Source organism: Ambystoma mexicanum, chromosome 14 (assembly GCF_040938575.1).
Source record: "Ambystoma mexicanum isolate Mex_15411 chromosome 14, UKY_AmexF1_1, whole genome shotgun sequence".
NCBI classification, from domain to species: Eukaryota; Metazoa; Chordata; class Amphibia; order Caudata; family Ambystomatidae; genus Ambystoma; species Ambystoma mexicanum.
Genome location: NC_090940.1, coordinates 551,119,244 through 551,144,634, shown reverse-complemented (window position 1 = coordinate 551,144,634; position 25,391 = coordinate 551,119,244). Strand labels below are relative to the sequence as shown.

At 48.7% G+C, this 25,391-nt stretch overlaps 1 protein-coding gene across 2 annotated transcripts in view; it reads left to right on the top strand.

Moving 5' to 3' along the window:
* The window catches only part of TSHR (thyroid stimulating hormone receptor), a 672,050-nt gene that overhangs the window by 451,125 nt on the left and 195,534 nt on the right, over positions 1–25,391 (top strand). For both annotated transcript variants that reach the window (XM_069637860.1, XM_069637859.1), the window contains exon 2: positions 6,273–6,344. In XM_069637860.1, the coding sequence (XP_069493961.1) occupies positions 6,280–6,344 (65 nt within the window). In that variant the 5' untranslated portion in view covers positions 6,273–6,279. The remainder of the gene's footprint in view (positions 1–6,272; positions 6,345–25,391) is intronic.

Sequence of the window (25,391 nt, the reverse complement as noted above, 5' to 3'; positions counted from 1 at the left end):
GGGTTGCCGCAGTGAGAGGGAATATTTCTGATTTAGAATAGTTGATGGTGAAACCAAAGTACGTGCCTACTTTGGTTATGTCTCGGATGATCGGGTCTAGGTATGTGGGGGGGGTTTCTGACATATAGGAGTACATCATCAGCATACAGTGAGATGATTTCCGGTGTGTCATGTAGGCGTATACCTTTGCGGGTGTGTCGATCCCTGACGTGGTCCGCCATGGGTTTTATTGGCGACCGCAAAAAGGATGGGGGAGAACGGATATCCCTGACGGGTACCCCTGTGTATCGCAAAGGGAGAGGAGATGATGGAGTTGACTAGCACCCTGGCCATTGGTCCTGTATATAGTAGTTTTATATAGGAGATCATATTTGGTCCTACTCCCATTTTTCCCAGCACGGCCCACAAGTACTGCCATGAGACCATGTCGAATGCCTTCTGGGTGTCTAGTGTGACCGCCACTGCGTCAGCCTTCGGGTCAACTCTGGACATCACATTAAATAGACGGCAGATATTAAGTGCAGTTGAGCGACCGGGAACAAATCCACTTTGTTCTGCGTGGACCAGATGGAGCATGAATGGGAGGAACCTGTTCGTTATAATTTTAGCAAAGATTTTCATGTCTGTGTTGATGAGCGATAAGGGCCTGTAGGACCCACATTCGTCTGGGGGTTTCCTTGGTTTGGGGAGGATGGTTATTAGGGCTTCCCTTAAGGAGGGAGGGAGGGTGGCTAACCGGAGTGATTCGGTCCAGACCCCGTACAATATGGGAGCTAAAATGGCAACATGTTCCTGGTAGAACTCAGATGTGAGCCCATAGGGGCCCGGGGCCTTGTTCTTTGGGAGGTCTGAAATTACTTGGACTATCTCATCTAAGGTGAACGGGGCCTCGAGTTGTTCCTTGGTGCTTTGGGAGATGAGGGTCATAGGAATGCGTTCTAGCAGATTGTGTAGGTCATGGGCTGTGTGTTCTGGTGGGGGCCATAAAGATTGGCATAAAAGCTAGCGAAGGTGTCAATGATGGCTTGGTCAGATCAGTGTCGTAAGCCCTGTACATCTAGAATGCTATCTATTCAGGTCCTACCTCCCTCCGTGCGCACTAATTTAGCCAGGGTTCTTCAATCTGTCTCCCTCACCATACCTTCGGGCAGCCACGGGGCGAGCATAGTACCGGACCTCGCTCAGGGCGTGAGATTCAAATAGTTCTAGTTCTGTTCTAATCTTTGCTAGGGTTGCCGGAGCTGGTGCGGAAGCCTGTTCTTGTTCTAGGGTTTTGAGCTTAGTTTCAGAGTTGTTTAGGGCCTGCCTTATGGCTTTGAGAACCCCCGCCTCCCTAGGGATGCACATCCCTCTGATGTATACTTTAAATGCCTCCCAGCGGGTCCCCTCGGGTGTGTCCAGCGTGTTGTTATTCTCAAAAAACGTGTTTATGTCCGATAGGATCTCAGCTTTAAAGACAATGTCAGATAGAGCATCAGATTTAAAGCGGCAGGTGGGTTGGACGGCCAGGGTATTGCGTGCGAGGATCTTGACATCCGAAACCCTGCCCACCTGGCTGCCCGACACTAGGAACATGTCTATTCTTGAGGAGCTATTGTGTACTGATGAGTAGAAAGTATAATCTCTTTCTTGGGGATGGAGCGTTCTCCACACATCGTGTAGATTTAGGGAACTCGTGTGTGTATGGAGTCGCTTGCCGGCTCGAGACGTGACCCTATGGGTAGAGGTTGTTCTATCCAGGATGTTGTCAAGTATAAGATTCATGTCTCCTCCCCATATAATGGGGACTTACACATATCTCATGAGGATAGCGGCCACTGCGTCTATAAATTCAGGGGAATCAGTGTTGGGCCCATATGAGTTTACGAGCAAGCATTCCTCGTTAGCTAGAGTGCAGTGGAGAATGACATATCTGCCTTCTGTGTCAATGTGGGATGTGTGGAGTGTGAATTTTACCGATTTGTGGATGAGAGTAGGGGCTCCCCTGGCTTGAGTGGAGTATTGGGTATAGAATCGTTTGGGGCCCCAGGTCTGTGCTAGGTTTGATGATAGGAGTTTCAGAGCGTGTGTCTCCTGCAATAGGAGTACCTTGATCCCATGTCTTTGTGCATATTCCATGATCCTACGGGACTTTGTGAAATTCGTCAATCCCTGAACGTTCCATGTCATCATTTTAATAGCCATGCTGACAAGTTATGGAACATCCCAAGTATAGGATCTGTCTCTGTCTTCAGCCATGTGTGCTGCGGTGGCGTGAACACGCCTTTCTTTGAAACCTGCCATTGCCTTCCTGCTGCTTTTTGTGTAACATTCCCCAACTTCCCCACCCCCCACCATCCGGTAAAAACTAGCAGTGTGATAGTATCCACCCCCGGAGCAACCAACTGCATGCAATCCCCAACTTGGCGACGCTTGACCAATAGCCCAACCGGGGCTTTAACATAAACACTCCGCCTTAGAAGGCATTGCAGCTGCAGTGGGGGCTGCCGCTGCCATCTAACCCACATTTGTTAATGCATATTATGATGAAACATAGATAATCTTTAGAATGGCTGATGGAACTTAGGTTACAAAAAAAGACAAACATGTTCTTAAGTAGCCTGATCTAAGCAGATACTGCCATAGGCCGGTGTATAACAGTAAGGCTTGGCTGTCGAGGGTCGGCCCAGTGTGTGGTGTTATAATCAGGCGCATTAAGGATTTATCCCCTTCCAAAGGTTGCGCTCTTGAGATGCTGATGTTGGGGCTATGTTAGGCCCAGAGTATGGTGGAGAAGGGGGGACCAGCTAACCCACTGGGGGGGGCAGTCCATAGATTGGCCAGGGCAGGTGGGGTATACAGTAGGGGCCTTGGAGCCCTGGTATTAGTCGTCGTCCATAGGTTCCTCTGGGAGATCCACTAGTGGGATTTGTGCCTCGATGAATTTGACTGCCTCGTCTGGGAGCGTAAAAAAGTACAGTTTGTTTCAGTAAGTGAATTTTAGGCGAGCCGGGAAGAGCATCGCACACTTGATTTTCCTATCTCTTAGCATTTTTTTCACACCTCCGAATTGGCGTCGCTCCATCTGCACCCCCACCGAAAAGCCAGGGAAAATCCTAATGATTTGTGAGTCCAACCTTAGTTCCCCCTTCTCTCTGGCCAGGCGGAGTATGTGGTCTCTGTCCTTGTAGCTTAGCAGTTTTGCAATTATTGGTCTGGGGAAGTCTCCTGGTTTAGGCCGGGGTGCCAGTAAGCGATGTGCTCTTTCAACTGTGAAGAATGGTGACAGCTCGGGGTTATCAAGGAGGTCTTTGAGAAGTTGTTTGACCGCAAGTTCCATACGACCCTTTAGAGCCGATTCAGGAACCCCCACTATGCGAATGTTATTTCTTCGCAACCTCGATTCAAAGTCATCACACTTAGCTTTGACCTGCTTCATGTCACGGACGAGCTAAGTGACTGTGTTTTGTAGGGTATGAACATTGTCCTCATTGGTTCCTATTCTTTGCTCTGCCACAGTGATCCTGGCCCCATGTTGGTTGAGTTTAGCTCTTAAGGAGGCAACATTCGCGTTGATATCATCCAGTTTTTCATGGAAAGCTGCGAAGTTTTTGGCCATGGACTCCATCATTGTAGCCAAGTCAGGCTGCGGGGGGTCTGGCAGGATATCGCCATCTTCCTGTGCTGCGGAGGACGACGCCTGGTCCGCCCTAGGCACTGCCTTGGTGAACTTATCCATGGCGCCTACCTTGCTAGCACCACGCAATCTGTTGGACATTGCTGTGGTGGGGAGCAGCACCTAACTTGACAGGTTTGGTGGTGACCGCTGGCCCGGAGTCCCGTAGAGGGGGCTGTAGCAGGCCAGTGGGTTCAGCGCGTAGATGGTTTGAGTCTGGTAGTACAGGTATTTGCCCCGACAGATTGGAGGTGGAAAGCCTGTGGCTGGGCAGTGGTAGCTGGGGAGCCATGGGCAAAGATTGGCCAGGGGGGCTGTGTAATGGTGGACTCAGCAGGTGCTCCTTGGTAGCCGCAGGCACAGTGGGTGGAGAGAGCTGGGGAAAGTCAGGTGGGCTCCTGCGCAGCCAGTATTACTTTAAAGTGTTTTTGGGCTCGCTGGGCGATGAGCGGTTAGTGGGTTGGGTGGGGGGAACCACTGGGCCGAAGAGATGATGTTGTTCTCAGCTATGTATGTTGGTAGAGTGGGGGTGATTCCCCCCTTTATGGCGCCCTGCAAGTTACAGTTCTGCAGTGGGAGATTCCCAGCACATGGATATGAGGAACCCTCTGGAGCGGGGGGCAGCCACATGAGATGTCAATTTGGGACCATGAAGGGCAGTCGCCTGCTGTATCAGCTGCACACTTCGTTGGCTTTTGTGCTCCCAATCTGCAGAGCTCGGGAGCGGGCAGTCAGCGCGCAGGGGAGAGCCGGGAAGAATGGTTTGCTCATATGTGCCCAGCCGTACTATACAGCGCTGGGCCTCTCACGCAGGGGGGCCGGGCCAGGGTGAGCGTCACCACAGCTGATCCGGATCGCCGGGGTGAACCGCCACAGACCACCGCTGCGCCCAGAGAGGACGGTAGGTGATGCTGGAGATACGGGGGAGGTGAGCCACGGCCACCCCACCAATGAGACAAGGGCTCGTGGGGGTCCAGGTGAGGCAGCAATGTAGACGGCAGCGCCACCAGATCTCCCCCCCGGAGACACATACTGTTGCCGCCCACCGTCAGCAAGGCCCCACGCCGGCAGAGTGGAAGGCGCTCCGGCTGGTGTCGTCGATCAGCGGTCCGGTCCCCCATCCCCGCGCGGCAGCGCCCGGCTGCACGTCCGGGGGGCTCTTCAGCAGGGTTCTCACAGCTTATCGGCAGCCAGTTTCCAGGAGGCGTGCCCAATGGGCCTACACGGCCAGGCGGTGTAGATGGCCGTATCTTGGTTGCAGTTGAACCGCTAACAGCGGTTTTTTCACAGTGTGTGCCCAACGATCAGGGGGCAATCAGGCGTAAGTTTTAGGGGTACAGGTAGCAGGATTCCGCCGTTGCAGGCAGATTGTGGTCTGTGGGTCACAGAGCTTGGAAGCTAGGCAGCCTTCTTGCTGGCTGCTTAACAGCGCCCCCCCCCCCGCTCCTAGGTTTCAATCGCAATTCGTCCTGGCTGTCTCTCCAGTGTCCAGTCCTTTTCTCTCTTAGCCCTGAAGCACGGGAACAAACTCCCACGAACTTGATCCCTTTCGTCTTGAAGACCACTTTAACATGTTAACTCCTTGATTTAACTATGCAAAGTCCTCATAAATGGTACTGTATATATTTATGTTCAGCGCTTTGGAGGAAGCGCAATACAAAATTAAAATAAATACAAATACACACACAAACCTGCATGTAAAGTTAAAATTCCTGCTACACTTCCTGTGCCTTTCATACTTCTGTAGTTGATAATAGGAAACCTATTGGATTGGGGGAGGGGGGAACTTAGCCTATTTACAGCAAAACTGTAAAAACTGCAAAACTATAAAGAAAACCCCATATAAAAAACAAGTTATTAATTCAGTATTCACTGTGGGTTGATGAGAAACCCACGATGGAGAGGTCATGGTCCCGAGGGGCAAAGGTATGATACTCTAGTGATGCAGTAGTACCCCCCCCCATGAAGTAGAACTGCCTCGTGAGAGGATGGGGGCGTGGAGTCGCCCCAGCATCCACTGCCAGCAATGGAGCCAACAAGCTAAGTGTGCACCTCCTTTGAACGCTCCTCCTTTCATCTTCTCACTGTTTTCAGCTCTCTCCTAAACTGCAAGCTTGAAATGCATGGTCTAACCCATTGGTGGGGTTGGTTTTGGTGGCACGGGTCCTCATGGGGCACCGGTCAATGATATGATAGGTTATTTATAACGCGCTTAATACCCAGAGGTTTCTAAGCACGGACCCAGGGATCGAACCTGTTTTGCGCTGTGTCGTCTTGCTTCCAAGGCGAGCACGTTGCCCCTGAGCTATCCTCCCGAGACTGAATTCTATTTACACTATTTCTGTATTTCTATACTTTGTGAGTGGCAGGAACACATGAGGTCGGAAATTAGTCCTGCAGGGGACATTTGGGGGCAGGGGCCCAAATGAGGTGACAGCTGACAGCTTCTTCCTTAGCTTCACCATAGCTAACACAACACTTGATTCTAAGAAGTTTAACCCTTTAACTGCCAGGATATTATGCAAGTCTATGCAAAAAGGACGAGTATGCTACCAAATTGCAATACCAAATTCTGAAATCAATAGATCCACTCATTTTTATTCGTTTTCTTTTTCAGACGATTCATGGAGACAAACCTGAGGACCATACCCAGAGAAGCTTTCTTGAGTCTTCCCAACATCTCCCGCATGTAAGTTGCTTTCTACGTTAACAAGAAAGTGTAAATAAAGGAACAGCGTTCCTGTTGAAATTCGTGCAGCTCAACTTTTATGAATTGTTCTCGCCTTGGTTTTACACCTAACTTTACAGCTCCAGGACATAGACAATTAGCCCACTGTGTCTTCTTTGCAAACATTGGGAGCCCCTAGAAGTGATTAAGTTCACACTATTTGTAAAAAGCCTCTCTTACAATGGGGCAGATGGGGTTTTTAGGGATAAAATGGTGTCCTCATGCTCCTCTGCTAGCGGTCTCCCGTGCTGTCACCCGGAATTGGGTTATTGTAGGACTGACCCTGCCACAGTTGATATATGATAGAATAGGTTATTTATAACACACTTAATACCCAGAGGGTTCTAAGTGCAGACCCTGGGATTGAACCTGTGTTGCTCCGTGTCGCCTTGCTTCCAAGGCGAGCACATTGCCCCTGAGCTATCCTTCTGAGACTGTGTTGCATGTAACTTGATTTAAAAGCAGGATATAAATACTCACCGGTAGAGATAGACGATATGGTTAGATTCCGCTACGCCAGCTGTGAAAGCAAAATCTGTCAGACTTTGATACTCTGCGCCCTGTTCCGCCACGCCCACATATTGAAAAGAGCACAAATTGAAAAACCTATGCAAAGTGTCTCATACAGCTGCACAAACCTAACACGAATCGAAAAAACCCATGCAAAGTTCCTCGTGTCACTGCACGAAACTAGCACGGATCAAAAAAACAGAGCTCCACAAAGTTTCTCTTGTCACTGGGCGAAACTAGCACAGATCGAAAAAAGGCCTGCACAAAGTTTCTCGTCTCGCTGAGTGAACCTACCACGGATAGTAAAAACTCATGCAAAGTTTCAAGTGTTGCTGCACGAAACTAGCATGGATCGAAAAAAAGACCTGCACAAAGTTTCTGGTGTCACTGCGTGAAACTCGTAGGGATCGAAAAAAGATTAGTAGCTTGGACCAGGCAGGTAGGTATAGACTACTGCTGCTTTGAATCCTAAGCAGGGTGAGGTGGGAAGGGATCCTATGTCTTTATATTCTTGTCCTCTTGGTAGGAAATGTTGGAATTCCTATTTTCTTTTTTCCGTAAATGATCGCCCCTTGGTATTTCTAGGTCGCTTGTTAGCGAGCTTGCCTTCATAGCAGAGGCGTTGCTAGAGGGGGGCTATAGCCCCGGGTCTTTTGGCTGTAGCCCCGGATAGAAGCTCAGGGGTTGCAACCAAAAAGGCTAACTAGCCTCCAGTCCCGACAGTCCCAAAATTAGCATAGCCCCAGATCTTTTCAAGACCTAGCAACACCCCTGCTTAATAGGTCTTCGTTTATAGTGGTGATTCACTTCAAGACTGTGGCAGCATTCCGCTTTGTCATTCAAACCAAAAAAGTAAAATGTACAGATTACATTCTTTATGATGTTCTGTACTTTGAATATATGAGACTGCGTACAAATATATGTCTGGAACGTACATAACAGTGTCAAATTGTATCGAAGTAAACAAACTATCATAAAACCCTCAAAGAGGGGCATACTATTTGAATGCTACAAAAAGATAATGTTGAACTCTGCTAGATGAACTACAGGGGAACTAAGATTCTTGTAAAAACAGGGAATCTTAACTAGCCTAGAAGAAGCCATTGGATTGGCGAAACAAAAAGGCACGTGCACCAAAACGTTATTGTTGGCCGATTAAAGTTGTAATTAAAACAGAGGATTTGATTTATGGGAAGCCGAATCCATGGTATGGATGTCACAACTGAATATGTATTAGTATTCACATAGCAATTTCACGACTAAAACGATTTTGGTGAGGCATACATGACTTTGTAAGTATTCTTTGTATAGAGCCAACAGGTAGTGAGCGCACAATTGTGTGGAGATACTGATGTTTGATATGAATGCTTATTAGACTTTTCAGGTGTTCGGGTCCTCCCCCCTCCTGTTGCAGAAAATGCCACATAATCAACACAATGCAATATATTTATAGATAAGGGTTGGCGTAGTGACACTTGACAAACGCTGACACGCTCCTTAAGCCTTATCCAGAGCAGTTCACCTACTCTGTTCCCGGCGATGGTTAGGGGACGGAGCTTGCCTCTGCATCGGAGGCCTTCTGTCTTAACCTCTATGACAGAGGATTTTTGAATGGACTGCACTTGCAAAATTGGTGCAAAAGAGTATCCTTGTTCTTGTGGGAGTTCAACAATGGATCAAAGGCACAATGTTACAGGGGATTGGTCCAAAGCAAGCCTGCTTTAAGGGGTCCATCCCTGTGTGTTGTAAAAAGTGCCCTTTGCCTTATGACATCACGCCCAGTATACCTTTCCTGTAGGAAATGAAGGGGACAGGCAACATGAGAGAGCCCTAATAGCCAAGATGGTTTGATACTTCCCTCAGCCCACCTGACCGTTCTGGCTACTCCAACTCAGACCCCTCCCTGTGCATGCTGACTTCAAAGGAACTCCAGAGGTCAGCGCCCTGGCGAGGGAGTTGCTTTATGTCTTTGCAGTATTTCCTCTGAAGCACCAGATCCCAGGACACCTTCTGGGGATGGTCCTGTGCCCTGGAAAAGGCTTTGCTCTTCCAGCATGGGAATCAAAGAGGGAGCATCCTGGCCGTTGTTCCAGCGAGCAGCCGTGCAGTCAGTCAGGTCAGATGCTAATATACATCAGTCCTGTCCTAGCTGGACTCTGCTCACAGAGCTGACACTTATGTGATATCACATTTCTGTGGCTTTATAATTGTGTACTCTTAGCAGTCGCCATGCTACACCCAGACATGGGTTCTACGTAAATAGTTACATGCTCCCAGAATGACTAAAGCATACATTTACCAGATGTTTAAGCAGAGGTGCCGAAGATAACAGAAAAGCTATCTCCATCTGCAGGAACTTATTGTTCCAGCAGCAGTCAGGAATGCACATGTAACCTTTAAACCTGCCCTGTGCCAATTCACAGGTGGGGCTGAGGGCGCCAGTAGGCTATATCAGCAAAGACACATGTTTGCACTATACTTTAGGAATGGAGCAAATGGTAAGGGCTGTTTGATTAGAAGTTCTCCCTTTCTGAAGCAAAATTGCTCGCATTTCAGCACTATCAAAAATGTAAAAACCTTGGCTATTCTGCCTTCCAGAAGGCATTCTGTCACAATGAGATGATGTGCCAAGTGTCGGGGTTGTCATAGTTAAATATGGGATGCACGTGACCATTTTGAGAAAAAAACTAACGAGTCTCAAAAGTCAGATTTGTTGGTCGAATTTCGAATTTCTTTTGCCATTTTTTCTTTTTTTGCTGGCTCTTTTTATATTGCGGGGGAGACCCCCCACTGCTCCCCTGCACACCCCGAATCTTTATTTAACCCCTTAACCCATCCCCCATCCATTTATTAAAATAGGGTACAAAAATCCCGGCGAAATTCGGGCAAAAAAAATACCTCAGCCTTTTGGGACCCGTTATTTTCTGTCTATTCCTTGCGTATGTAGGACTACATTAAATGTGACACCAGGGTTTATTGCTTGTGCCAGTGTGTTCGGCATTGGATAGAGGTGTCTTTTTGTGGTGTGATCATGTTTTAGTTTGGTGCAGGAAGGTGTGTGGGGATGGATGCACGTTCGTGTCGTGGCTATTAGCTGTCACCCAGGAGGATCTACCGAACTGCATACAGAATGGCCCGGTGGGTACCTTGAGCATCTCTGCACTGGCTGCTACTGACGCACTGCATCCATCCTTTCAATCATCCATATTTTGCTCAGTCTCTCCCTCGATTTCCAGGTCTTCAGTAAGCCTACAGACAGTCACAGCTGCTGCTGCACAGGGATGTCATTTCGCCAAAATGCCAGGGGTAGCGGAAGTGACATCACATGACCCTTGACCTCTTATGACATCACAGGACGTGATGTCATTTAACCTGACCCCAAAGTGACATCACGGGAAGTGGTGGAACACGTCCTTTCACCTCTTGACAAAACAGGAAGTGGCATCACATATGTTGTTTCAACACTACGAAAAATATGGCTACAATATTGTAAAGTGATATACATTTCATACAAGAATTGATCACCATATGTATCGTTAATATCACCCAATCTGTGTTGGTACTCAATTATCAACCTCAGCAGGATGGGTTGACCTTGCCAGGAGTCGAACCTGAAACCTGCAGATCACACATACATTGCAACAGCGAATGCTCAACCCACTGAGCTATCTTACTGGCTATAGCTATCTGAAAACAAGCCACTCCAGAAAAAAAAGAGCCACAAGTTGCTTTCCTCAGCCCAGGAGCACCAATTTAAAAAAAAAGAAAAATTAAAAAAACGTTTTCTTTTTTTAAGGGTGGTAAGGGAGACCTCAGGGTCGCAGTTGCGATCCCTGGTGACCCCTAAATGACATCCCTGCTGCCGCAGCCCCCATATTTTTATAATTATTATTTAGCATTTTTATAGCGCTAGGAACCCTTAGATATGTTGCTGCTTATTATTACCCACCGTGTGTGGTGCTCATTTATCGACCTTGGAAGGATGAAAGGCTGAGTTTGGCCCTGCCGGGTCAGCAGGCTCTGCACAGATGTGAAAGCGAGCGCTCTACTCGCTGTGCTATCGGACCGGAGACAAGGTATAGGTAATGTATGCCAATTTCATGCGATGTTGCCTGTGTGCAGCTCTGGGGTGTAGCTCCAGAGTTCAAAGGGCGATTGGAGACTCTACTGTGACAAGCACAGTTGGGTGTGCACTTTCACGATCATGTGGGACACACGGTCCTCCTCCAACAGAAAAACAGCGAAAGAGACTGTGGGCCTCATTATAAGGCTGGCGGCCGCTGTATGAACGGTGCCGGTAAGGCTCCAGCACTGTTCATACCGTGCCGCCGCATTACGAGTTCTGCTTACGGGTTCCTGACAGCCCGCCTTACCTGTTTACCTGTTAACGGTGCCGGCGCATCCATGCTCCCCACCCCCATTCTGCCCTATGGGGCAGAATGGGGATCGGGAGCCCGGCCTTACCGCCTCCCGCAAATGGGCAATTACCGGCCCACTCATCTCGTAATGGGCCGGTTATTGCCCAATCGCGGGAGGCGGTGCCGGTAGCGATCATGGCGGTAGCCGTGCCTGCCATACAGGCACGGCTACCGCCATGCTCGTAATGAGGCCCAGTCTCTTGAAGAAGCCCCAATAAGTCAACAGGACAGTCATTTGGTAAAGAGAATATTCCCCTGCTAGACTCCTAAACACTAACATCCACATTCTTGTGTCCACTGACCCAAGAAAGATGTGCTGAAAACTGCCTACGGCATCACCTTAGCGTGGCATCAGCCAGCAGTGTCTCTGCGTGCCATGGGTTCACTCTGGGCACCCTACATATGCCCCGCAGACCATGCAGAGAATCATGTTTCTACATTTGCTCTAGAAATATTCTGAACAGCTTTGGATGTGTACTTTGTGTTGTACTGGTGTGTCTGTGATTGGAAGGGTTGGGTTTCATGGTGTGCCGTCCCGTCCCCTTGTGTTATTTCGTAGTAGGATGATGTAGCAGCCATCTGTGCTGAGGGGTGTGTGTGTGTGTGTGTTGTTTTGTGGTCTTGTGTATATGTTGAGTTGATGTCTCTCCGAAGTTAGGCAGGTGTGTGTTTCTATGCGTTAGATGGGATGTACAGGATGTGTGCCCTGTGCAAAGTGTGTGCGTGTAAAATGTTGGCATTATTCTGTGGTGTGTGTGCATTATACCGATTTACTTAATAATAGTAAAACAGTCAACACAAACATGACTTCCATCCTGAACAGTAATTCACCAATCGCTTTGTACCGCCTGCTCAGAATACCCACACTGCCTAACATTGGTCTCATCCAACAATTGCACACCACAGCAAACAGGTGCACACCAAAGAAACCCTGTAGATAGTATACGCAATGTGTATACAAATAGCTGAACCTGAACTGAAAACAGTTGGGAACAAGTAAGTATGAGGGAGGGGGCGTCAACAAAAAAGTCCCAAGCTTTATTTTAGCTGCCGCCATCTATTAAAAAAATATCATTACCTTAATATAGAATGTTCGAAAATGGTACTGCATCTATAACAAAGCACAAGGTCATCCCCTAGTGCAGGGGTCTGCAACCTTTGGCTCTCCAGATGTTTTGGACTACAACTCCCATCACTCATAACCATTATAGTCAATAGTGAGTGATCATGGGAGTTGTAGTCCATAACATCGGGAGAGCCACAGGTTGCACACCACTGCCCCAGTGTCTGGTCCCTTTAACGTTCTAGATTTTACGACAGTTTGGGCAGCTGTGATAACAGTACCTTAATGTCCGCGGATAAAATCAGCTGGTGTGTTGGTTATTATCATTCCACCTTTCCCTAAAATGGCTTCAGTGAAGAGATGAATTGAAGCTACACATCAAATGCACTGATTTGCGTGAAGAGGCCCCTGGATCATACAACTGCGGTCTAATATTGCGCAGACGGCAAGGCCTAACCAATACAAAACAGTCCCTTGATGTCGATGCTTAGTACAGACGTAAGGTTTAGCCCTTAATACACCAATGCAACAGTGTGGCTTTCCAATGGCACCAAGGGAACCACTGCAGCCAAACCTACACATGAGGCAAACCAGCTTCAACATGTAAAAAGCTTGGCCCATTTAGGGTCATGGCGCCTGTTACACCAGGTGTGCTCCCTAGGACCCACCAGTTGCGAAGCAGAGAATCCTTTCACCGTGCCACAGAGCCTAAAGGCCGGGCACTAGGTGCATATTCCAGCAGACAGAAGAGTGCAGTGTGCCGACTGAAGGCCAGGCTTGAGCCCCCGGCAGAGGTCTGCAGAGCACTGTGGTCTAAGTGCCTCTTGCTTCGCTGAAACCTTGCCTCCAGCTGCATCAATCCTCCCAGGGAACAGGGCACCTTCCACATCCAAGCGAGCCCTTGAATGGCATGAGTCACTTTGTGGACTGAATTGGGACGTGGGCAGCGGCGAACCATGCTGCGCCGGCTGCATCCCGCATACACCTACACAACATGAACAGGGAGCAGAAATGAAGCGTGCAAACCCACATGAACCTTATTGGGTCTCCAGCCTTGGCGGGATGAAACCTAAATACCTAACTTCAGAGTAGGAACAGTCAATCATTTGCCGCTAACTTCTTAAGAGCCTCCATGTATGTCATAGGAAGTAAGATTACATTGATGCATGTTGTGCATAAATGTTTCCATAGCATGTATGGGTGACCAGTGATAAGGCAATGCAATCAGCCCTACACTGATGAAGATGCCAGGGGCATCCAAAAAGTGCACATAAAGCAATTTCGACATAGGTGTCGGTCATTTCTGCGGAGGTAATGATAGCTTTCTTCAGGACATTGGGGCTCATTACAAGTTTGCCGATGCCGGGGAAAAGTGGTGGCAATTCCATTCCTCCCACTTTTCCCGCACCGCCAAACTAAAGGTTTGCTGGTGGGGTGGCCTGGTTTACCTCAGGCCAAGAGCTGGGAGGTAAATCTGGCACCCCACTGGCCAAACACAGCCTGTGTTACGGCACCGATATCGCTATGATATGGCATTTATAACGTGCCTATACACAAGTGTTTCAAGTGCACCAGATTACTGGTGCCGGTAATACCAGCTATTCCCCAGGGAGTCCTATCTACTTCATTGAATGGGGATTAACCTACCCTTGCAGCATCTGTATTCTGGCTGGTAATTCAAGCAGATCACGTGCCGTAATGGTATTACCGTTTGCCAGTATCCTGGCGGTATTACTGCCGGGATACCGACCAACTTACTAATGAGGGCCATTGTGTCATGCAGCAGGAGCGGTTGGTTAGTTATTTGTGTTTGGGCGATTTATAGTGCACCTCACATCAAATCACTTTGCAGTCACTTTAAAGCCCTGGGTTTTATTGGTTAAGTAGCACTTCCCTTGGTAGTTCTAATCCAATCAAATGCGAGACGTGAACCTCTCTCTGGTATTCCTCTTTTATACTTCACTCCCCACCTTCTTCACAAAGGAAACTCAGGCAAACCCCAGACTGAAGAGCTGTATCTTTTTCTATGGTACAATTAGTTGGGTTCTGTCCTTAAGTTTAGGTTCAGGACACTCCAAACTATGAGGTGCTTCCACCTGTCTCCCTCCATGTTTGAGCAAAAGACAAGAAATTACAGAAAGGGCAAACTTGGTCCCAGCCCCAAAAAGGAGCAGTCCAGCCTGAACTGTTAGGTCACATCCCTTCTTCATGAGAGCACAAGCAACCCGAATATGTTTTTGGCCTCGTCGGGCGTCATTAGTGAGGCTTGGGACCCACGTCAGGGACTACCCGTCCCGGTCGAGCTGATTTCGGCAAAAATAGAATGTTCATGGCTGGAGGTTTTTGAATGTGGCTGAAAATCAGGGGTTTGGAAGCTTTTCCAGAGCAATGTCTGTGGTTGTGATTGATTCATTAATGATGGAGTTGCCCTTCCAGGCACTACATTGACATGTGGGTAATGGGACATTGGTCCTAAATGCACATCCATTAATTCATAGCAGACAGTCATGCAAGTTCTCAGGTATGTAGTCATGGTGGCCAAAATCTGAAAGTCTAGGTCCAAACTTGTTAAAAAGGACACACTAAATTCTCCCTGGATTATTCAACTTGCCCAAAGTTTCCTTTATCTGCTGCCTGAGCCAGTCATCTGTGGCAGACCTCTTTTCTTTTGGGGTACATCTACGCTGAAAGTCCTGCAAGTAGACTTAAAACATGGAAGTTTAAGAAACTCCATGACAACCATAGTTCAAAGTTACCCTTTTAAAGGAAAATCACTGCTATTCATCCAGCAAGCTGCAAGCCACCATAAACTTTAATGGGAATCGCTGTCTCCGAGAGCCATCATTACCGCTCGACAAGTGGCTTACTTGGAACATTTTTAGGAAGTCAACATCTTGAGAGGTTTTTGATGGTTCATGGTCAGACAGGTCCCTTTTTGCAAGATCAAAGCAAGACAGATGTCTCGAGGGGCTGTGTGGGTTTCTTGTGTGGAGTACACAGCACTTCATGGGAAGTGGCAGCTAGGTGGGGAGGGCAACCAGAAAGCACGAGAAGAACTCCAGCATTTCCCTGAATTCCCGCTGTTTACTCCCGTTTGTTTTATGTGTGCTCTGCGGCCTATGGGCGTGCTGCGCTTTATAAAAATTAAAATAAATAAATAAATACCATTTGGTCTGTTTTTCTGTCATTTTGTATAGGATTTGAAAACTTCCTTTATCTGAGTTGATTTTAGTTCATGATGTCTTTCTCTTTGCTATTTCCTTACTTTTTTCTCTTCTTTCTCTTATAATTTCTTGTATGCTGTCTTGTTGAATTCCAGTTTTGTGGATTCAAGTGGGTTGGTTTGCCAAGTGGAGAGGGCAGTGTGTTTCATGGATCGGAGTTCAAGATATGATATGATATATGATATGATATGGCATTTATAACGCGCCTATACACAAGTGTTTCAAGGCGCGACGAGGCAATGGGGGAGGGGGACAATGGGAGGACAAACAACTATCCTACTAGCCCAGGTGTCATTCAGATCTCACAAGTGCATGGAAGGGGGGCAAGGAAAAGTGCGCAGGGGGAAGGGAGAGGGGAAGTGCAGTACACGGGAAGTGGAATAAATATCACACATAAACAGCCAGCTAGTGGCAAGTGCAAGGAAGTGCAGATGTAAGCACTAGTAAGAGGACTGAAAGGATACAGAAAAACGGTCCCCAAGTGCAGGGGTTGCCAGGGAGGCAGTGCAGGTGGGTAATTGACGGGGCCTGGGCCAGAGATCAAAAGAGTGACAAGGTTACCAGGTTATGGTCAGGAATTCAGCAAGGGAGGGGAGGAGAGAAAGCAGAAGCAAAAGGGAAGGTTTTGAGATGTTTCCGGAACCGGAGATGGTTCTCCTCAAGTTTCAGGGAGGCAGGAAGGCTGTTCCAGAGAGAGGCCCCTGCTGAAGAGAGTGATCTGCCACCAACTCGTTGCTTGGAGAAGCAACTGACCCTAAGTGAATTGGAGGCAGATGAGCGAAGAGCTTGAGAAGGAAGATATTTAGGAAGAGAGAGTTGAAGGTATTTCGGTCCCAGACCCCAGAAGGGCTTGTGTGCAATGCAGAGGGTTTTGAACTTAATCTTCACAGCCACTGGGAGCCAGTGCAGAGATTTCAGTCCTGGAGAGATACGATCCCTGGGCTTGAGCCCAAGGACAAGTCTCGCAGTCCTGTTCTGGATAAGTTGCAGAGGGCGGAGAGTAGAGGCAGGCAGATTTAGATAGAGGCTGTTACAGTAGTCCAGCTTGGAGAGGACCAGGGTTCTGGAGACAGTGAGCTTCTGGGGGAAGGAGAGGAAAGGAAGAATACCTCTAAGGAGGTGCACTTGGTAGTGTGACTTCTTGGAGACGTCAGAGATGTGAGGGGAGAAGGAGAATGCAGAGTCAAAGATGACCCCGAGGTTTTTAGCCTTGCAGGTGGGAGTGGGGGGAGGTCCAAGAGAGGCCGGCCAGAGAGCTGCAGGGAAGGAGGGAGTGGGTGTGCCGATGAGTAGAATCTCAGTCTTACTGGCATTAAGGCAGAGGTCGTTGGCGGCACACCATTCCTGAATGGCAGACAGACAGTCAGAGATGAGGGAAGGGGAAGAGGAGGCCGAGGGTAGTGTGAAAATGAGCTGGGTATCATCCGCGTAGCACTGAAAGTTGGGACAGAGAGCGGCGATGTGGTAGCTCAAGTAGCTCAGGGGTGAACCAGGAGTTTGCATGTCTGACCGTTTTTACTTTCCTGGCTGACAGTGGGGCTATGGCATCGACTGCATTCATTAGTGCAGAATTGTATAGTTCAGCTAGAACTGTATGGTCATTGAAGAAGGGAGGTCTGAAAGCAGGAGTTTCTAGATAAGGCAGTGGCCTCTCTTTGGTTAGTTTACGCGAGCTCCAAGCTAAATTGGGCACAAGGGGAATGTTGAGAGGTTTTTGTTTTGTTGGCATAGGGATGGAGAAGCGGATGACGTGGTGTTCAGTCCAGGGGCAAGGGGTGGTGTAGCTGATGTATGGGTAGCAATTGTTTTCAGCTATCCAGTCCAGGATGCAGCCTTTAGAGTGGGTGGGGTTTGTGATTGATTGTCTGAGCCCCAGATTGTCTAGAGCTTTAGCGAGAGATTTGGCTTGAGAATCCTCCGGAACGTTGAATCCGAGGTTCAGGTCTCCTAGTAGGATGGACTTAGAGGAGTTTTTTAGATTGTCCAATAGGAGGTGGAGGAGGTTCTCGTGGAAGTCAACCATGGGCCGGGGGGGGGTGGTAAACAATGTGTATTGTTATTGAGCACTTAAAGGAAGTGGTAAGGTGAGGGACTTAACGTCACTGTTACCTACAAAAGAATTGGAGACCTCTCTTAGCGGTTCCTTGGCTATGAGGGCAACTCCACCCCCTTTAGTGCGTAGGCGGTCCTGACGGCAGATGTTTTAGCCTTGGAGTAGGGCTAAGGAGATGGTGGGGCTAGAGGCTTCGGTTAGCCCGGTTTCCGAGATGGGTGATAGGTCCAGCTTATTAGCAGTGAGCAGGTCGCAGATTTTCAGGGTGTGTGCTAGGAGGGAACAGGCATTAATGAGGGCACATTGAAATGAGGCCAGAGCTTTAAAGAAGTTCTTGGGGAGGTGGCTGCTAGAAGTATCAAGAGTGGTTGTGGCAGGGAGGCTGAATGTGTGAGCTACACTTAACTTGGATCCAGAGTAGATGGATGTAGTGGTGCCAGGGTTTAGTCTAACAGGTGTCAGGTTTGTATCAGCATTTGAGTGCAGGGGATTTGCAAGTGCGACCTTCAGGGGAGTTGGGGCGAAATTTGGATTCACCAGGTTGGGGGTCAGGTCATAGGCAGTGGGATTGTGATCAGCAGAATACCGAGTAGGTAAATCAGGATTGCAGTGTACAGTGCATGGACGGCAAGCAAGAGAGGCAATAGGATCCAATGATGCTACATCCTGCGTTGGTGCTCCAGTGACATGGTCATAGGAGGTGGTAGTTTGAAGAATGGATTTGATGAGGCTCAGGACTTTTTTACGTGGTCTGGGGGAGGTTGCTTTGGCAGGTGCAACACAAGGTAGTTAGCTTAGCTGGACATGCCAGCGAATGAGAATATGGGGGTACCTGGGTTCATATGTGTGATGAGCCTGTAATCTTTCCTTAGTTTAGGCAGGGAGACAATTCTTTTTAGTGGAGTGTGAATGGAGATCGTTAGGGCAGAGCAACGAAGAGGTGGGTTCTCTGTGTACCGATGAAGTGATAGGAAGTAGAGGAACAGTGCATTGTTGATGTGCAGTTTGAAGGGTTTTTTGTTTAATGCTAGGTGTGTGACGAGCCCAAGGGATGTGCCCTAGAGCTTGGCAATCAGGAGTGTGAATGACAGGTGGAGCTGTGTTGTGTTCGGGTGATGCAGGAATGAGTGAATTCATTTCCACAAGGTAGCATCTGTGTATGGTTGGCGTGGTGAGGCTGGCGTGGCTGTGACTTGCGATTTCGTGAGGACGTGACTCTTGGGCGAGAGGGGCGGTGAATTGGTAATGTACGAGCATGCAGCATTGTTAGTCTGCGGTTGTCTGGTTTCTGTGCCGGCAAGGGGACGGAAGCATAGATGGCTGGGTGGATAACTAAGGGTGCGTTAGGAAAGGTGGATAGAGCTGTGTTTGCAACTGCGGATGTATTTGTCTTGGGGGGTTTCAGGGGCACACGGGTGCCGGATGTGCTGCAGAGGGCTGGCCGTGAGGGCGAGGGGTTGAGTAGGCGGAGGTGATATATAGTGCCTTTCAGGATGGTGCAGGGAGGTTGTTGTGAACAATGAGTCATCTGTTTAGTTGTGTGTGGACGCGGAGGAGTGGTTTGGAGGGTAGGGATCGGCACAGTGCTGGTGGGGACATTGCTTGGCTGGGAGGATGGTAGGAACCATGTAGGGAGAGGGGTAGCAGGTTCGACATTAGAATACAATTTAGCATACAAATTATTTTCAGGGACGGTAAGCCGGAACGGTGCATCTTGGCAGGTGGCTTACCCCTTGTGGGCTGCAACAGTGAGCAGAGGAGAGCGGCAAAGAGCTCCTGTGCCCTATCACTTTGCCTTTCCACTGATGCCGGCTCAACCATCCGGTGGATATGTCCCTGGGCCATAGGAGGATGCAGGGGCCAATCGACTTGGTTGTTCTGGTTTGAATGTGTCCTGGGCAAATTGACCATTTGGAGGCGGCCATCTTTGTGTGTAGTTCACGGAGCACACCTTCCATAGGGCTGCTGCTATTTGGGCAGGGCTGATAGGGTCCTGGGGGTATCAGGCTGTACAATGGGCTAAGCAGAGCGGTAGAGAGCTCCTGTGCCCTTTCCCTTTTCCCTTCCACTGATGCCGGCTCCACCATCCGGTGGATATATCCCTGGGCCATAGGAGGATGCAAGGGCCAATCGGCTTGGTTCTTCTGGTCTGAGTGTGGCCTGGGCAAATTAGCGAGTTCAGAGGCAGCCATCTTTGTGTGTAGTTCATCGAGCGCAGCTTTCCTTGTGCTGCTGCTATCGGGCTGGGCTGAGGGAGTCCTGGGGTCTCAGGCAGGACATTGGGTGCAGAGGAGCAGCAGAGAGATCCTGTGCCTTTTCACTTCACCCTTCCACTGATGCCGGCTCCACCATCCGGTGGATATGTCCCTGGGCCATAGGAGGATGCAAGGGCCAATCAGCTCGATTCTTCAATTCTGAGTGTGATCTGACAAATTAGCGAATTCAGAGGCAGCCATCTTTGTGTGTAGTTCATCGAGCGCAGCTTTCATTGTGCTGCTGCTATCGGGCTGGACTGAGGGAGTCCTGGGGGTCTCAGGCAGGACATTGGGCGCAGCGATGCAGCAGAGAGATCCTGTGCCTTTTCACTTCGCCCTTCCACTGATGCCGGCTCCACCATCCGGTGGATATGTCGCTGGGCCATAGGAGGATGCAAGGGCCAATCGGTTCGGTTCTTCTGTTCCGTGAACCCTGTTATTGGGTCCCTTCCTGCTTCTCCTTAGAAGGCAGCATTCCAAGGAATCAAAGAGGCCGAAAGCATGGCCATTAAGGGTGTGCCGTGTACAGGTGCACAGAGTGGGTATGCAGAGCGTGTGAAATGTAGGATTCAATGAACTTTGTTTGGGAGCAATGGGGCGATGGTGGGGCAGAGAAAGGGGAACGGGAGTAAAACTCGGCACAGTGGGGAAAACTGGGAAACAGCTGGTAACCAAGAGATACGTAGGGCGGAACAGGGCATTGAGGTGACGAATGGGCAGAACTGGGCACTATAAACAACACTTTGGGCTAGACCTAGGCATTGAGTCACAAATTGGGGTAGTACTCAGCATGAGAACCAAATGGGAGCAGTACTAGTCACTGAGAGGCAACTGGGACAATAACTTGGTAATGCACTGTAGGTTTAGGAAGAACTTGGCACAGAGAGGTAAATTGGGTCAAAATGATTCCCTCATAGCAGCTGAAAGGGGTTTTGCAAATAACCAATCCTGTGCAGCACCGCAAATGCTCCTTCTTGGAAGAGAACACACACCCCTATTTCTCACAGGATCCATGTTTTAGAGAGATTTGGGCTTTGATTAGAGAGTAGGAACTTGCACCATTTGGGCCATGCTCCTTTGTTCCAGGTTTCTGATAGATTGTGTAGGAGTACCATGCAGGATGTATGATTGAATGTGTGATTTATAGGGAGGGATGTATGATAAGATGCTGCAGATGGGATGTATGTATTAGAAATGATTTTTACTCACCATTCTTAGTTTTTGCAAGCCTATATTATTGTATTATGAATTGTGTAATCAAATGGAGAATTATTTTTATATGTAGCAAAATCTGAATTGAGTAAGAGGTCTATTACATCAGGACCTACTGTGGGCCTCCCCATGTAGGGTAGTTCCTGACACATTTAGTTTAACCTTCCTTTGGTTTATTCACATTAGAGACGTCAAAACCATGAAGGTACTACTGAGGCACCCATTGCTGGGGTGTTGAGGGACAAGCGCTGACCTTCACCTGCACCAGGTACTGCAAACTGCGACTCCGCAGGGACGTCATTTCACCAAAATGCCAGGGGTAGCGGAAGTGACATCACCCGACCCTTGACCCTCTGATGACATCACAGGAAGTGATGTCATTAGACCCCGCCCCAAAGTGATATAGCGGGTAGCGATGGTACACGACATTTCACCCGTTGAAAAAACAGGAAGTGGCATCACATAGCATTGTAAACTATGAAAAATATAGTTATGATATCACTATATGATGTACATTCATACAAGAATGGATCGCCATATGTATCATTAAGTTCAGTGTTTATTGGCCCGTATTACCAAATGACTGTGTATGCAAGCAGACGTCCATGACCAAATGATAAGCGTAAGTGCTATATAATAACACATCATTAAGCGCTTTATATAGAAAAAATATACACCCAATATCACCCAACCTGTGTTGGTACTCATTTATCGACCTCAGAAGGATGAACGGCTTAGGCTTAGTGAGGCGTTTAAGAACAGACTCAATCAGTGACTCACCCCCTGAAGTGTGCCTGAAATAAACATTTAATGAGGCCAGCAATTACTGTATACAATTCCAGAAAGACACATTATTTGGTATACCTATTCTTTCTTATTTAGGGTCAGTGCTGAAAGTGTTAGAAGAAAAATAAGAACAAGTGCCTCAAGTCTTTTTTTTAAGGGGCCTGAACAAGAAAGCCAGCCACCCCAGAAGTAAAGAGCCACAGCCCAGGAGCTTGCATAACTTAAAAAAAAAAAAAAATTTTTTTTTTTTTTTTTCTTTTTTAGTAGAGGTCGCAAGGGACACCACAGAGGTCGCAAGGGACACCACAGAGGTCGCAGTTGCGACCCCTGGTGACCCCCAAATGACGTCCCTGCTCCCCAGCTGTTTAGGGGGATGTACACGATTTGGGCGTGGCAGAATTCTTTGCGGCCCTGCAAAGACAATTTAGCTGCGGCCAAATCCGGCCAAACTTTAACCACCCCCACAGCCTGCAATACATCCACCCACCCGATACTTAACTCTTGATGTCTGGTTTTCTTCTGACCCTGCAGCGTCAGTTCCGTCCCTTCTACGCAGGTCGGATCTGACACTGCAGGGTCCCCCACTTTTTTTTTTTCATCCCCCGCTACCTTCAAATGCCATCACTACCAATTATGGGGAGCGGGGCACACACTCGCAACACCCACTCCCTATATTTGTTAGTGATTAGCCAATTTGATTGTTTTGAATCGATCATGATACTGGCTGAATTCGGCCAGATGTACCATACAATCAATTCAAAATGATAACATTTGGTAAATCCGTTTAGGGCTATGACTCATGATCCCACATCATTGACCATGCTGGCTTTGGCTGCTGGGAGTTGTAGTCCAAAACATCGGGAGAGTAATAGGTTGCAGACCCCCGACCTAGGCTCGGGAAACAAGGCCTAGACTTCCAGAGCGAAATTCCTGACCATGGAACGCCTACGGTTATTGAAAAGGGGTGAGAGCTTGATGTCTAAAAATGCTGAGCGAGTATGAAATGTGGGATTATGAATGATATGAACTGATTTGATGTTTCCCCAAAAAAGTATCATCATACTCAAGAGAAACTGTTGGTTATTTCACAGGGTTTACTCCCACTTCTGGCGATCATTAGCAGGCCAACAACAGCAGCCACTTGAACTGAGATGGTAGTTGCAGTTGGACTCACTTTGTGGATCACATGACCATAGAACAGAGGCCTGCAACAATTTTCTCACTGTATGTTTCAGACTACAACTAACATCATCCCTAAACAGCACATTCAATAGGGTGCGATCATGTGACTCATGGTCCTAAACATCTTGAGAACAACCGCTTGCAGCAGCGACAGGCCTTAGGGTATGGCTGCCCAGGCGACCCCCCGGGGGGCCATTAGCCTCCCACCATGCCAGCTCGCGGTAGTCTTTCAAGGTCTCCCCCATAGGGTGAGGGGGCGGCAGGCGCCCTATTGAACTGCAATGCGCCCGCTCTTGCGCTGATGCCAGTACGAGAGCGGGGTGCATTTAATCTCAATAGGACATGGCTGTGGAACCAGCATTGGACAGCCTTTGAAAGGCAGTCCCGCACTGGTTTGTCAGCCGCAGCTCTATTCAAGCGATTAACTCCCGCTCCAGCACGGAGCGCAGAGTTAATCACTTAATGAAATACAGCGCCGCTGCTGGTTTTGCAGCAGCGCTCTATTTAATTTGTTGTGTCCCCCCCTCCAAGCGCGACGAGGAGGGGAGGGGAGTGGGTGTGCCAAATTTTGTTGACTCACCCCGGGCGCTGGCAGTGCTAAGGCCGGCCCCGAGTTGCAGACACCTGCCTTGGGGTGAGGCTGTACTGTGGCAGCCTGTTCATTTTCAGCAGCTGGCACTGGAGGGCGGCAGGGAAAGTTGGAAGCGCCCTTATGCCTGCGGGCCTGTTGTGTTGGCGCAATACAAATAGTTAAATAAATAAATAAAGCTGTGACTTTAGTAGAAATGGATGGTGTAGAGAGGCTGGATACCACAAAGGAAATGGAAGCAGTTCAGCCTTTACTCTACAAAGTAGACTTAGCCACATCCACACGTGCTGCATTCCATAGACCGTCTCCTGCTCCAATCTGCGGCCACAAAGTAATCTCTGCGCACTCTCACCAAACACGGGGAACAGTGTCCAGTTTCCAGGTTTTCTATCATGTATATTGTTAAAAAATGTGAACTTGGAAACATGCCATTCACCAGCAGGTAAGAATCAACCGGTAAGGTCCATCCATTCTGCCGGTTTCTTGCCTATAGATCTATGCACAGCCAAGAAACCATTCAAGTGGTAACAGTGCACGGTATGAGAACCTTTAACATAACATTAGATAGACCCTGCACCATTTCCAGCTTTCACCTGCATGCTTACTACTGCGGGTATGCACAGGCGTGGTAAAGTGGGTGGGGGTGAAATGCACACTTTCACACATATACAGCAGAACTGGTGAAGGCCTTACCTAGGGCCCTTCGGAGAAGAACTAGGGGTACAGAACCACAATGTACCTTGTGCTTGTAGACATTCTCAGTGCTCAACAGGGTTGAGTCGGTTCAAGGCGCTCTGCAGCTCCTGCGACAGAGTTCAAGAAGGGAGACCGCTGCAGATATCAGGCGGCAGACAGTTCGGCAAGCGGGGCGGCACAGATGGCTGCAGGCTGGTCTACATAGTGGCTCGGGTCAGGAATCGTTGTCTGAGTGCTGGTTGGCGGGTCTGAAGCACTGGTCGGGGTGTCTCAGATGACGTTAGCAACTGCGGCGTGACAACAGTGCTGTAGTCAGTTGCAGCTTGAGGAGCTCGACGGGCTCGAAAATGTCCTTTAAGGCAGACATCGGTGGATGCTTGTTGATGCACTCCTCCTAGCTTCTTCACTGGGCTTGGGTTGTCCTTGAAGGCAGACAGCCCAAAGCTGAGGAGAGTGTTGCGAGCAACCGCCTTGTCCTTGGTTTGGTTCAGAGACCATCTGGCACTTCCCACCTAGGAAGCTTGCTGCATAGCCCATCAGGGCACGCTGTGTGCTGGCTGGGTACCGGTTCTGGAGCTACTTGACGGTCCTCTGGATTCTGTATCTCCCTCTATTCCCTTTGGAAATCCTGGTCTTCCTTCACTGGCGGAAGCTATAAGGCAGACTCTACCTTCAGCCAGGGTCCAAGCTGAGTTCTTGTTACTCTTTGCAAAGTCTTCCGATGATCTGCCAAAAGGGGCTTGACCCTCTTTTAAAGCCAAATGGGCCACCGTCATTGGTGTAGGCTAAGCCTACCTTAATGAACCAATCCTGGGTCCCCACCAACAATCTCCTGTTTGCATGAGGTCATAACCAGAGTGCTTTGCAACAGAAAAGGTAAAGGGGGAAAACATGTAATACTAAATCTCACCCATCTTCCTGTCTGTTGTGGATCAAAGGGTCTCTGGAAAATTGAGCTCCCTGTGGCTCCTGAATAAAGTGGCAGGCCTCCCTTGAAGCTGCGGCGAGACCAGACTTTTG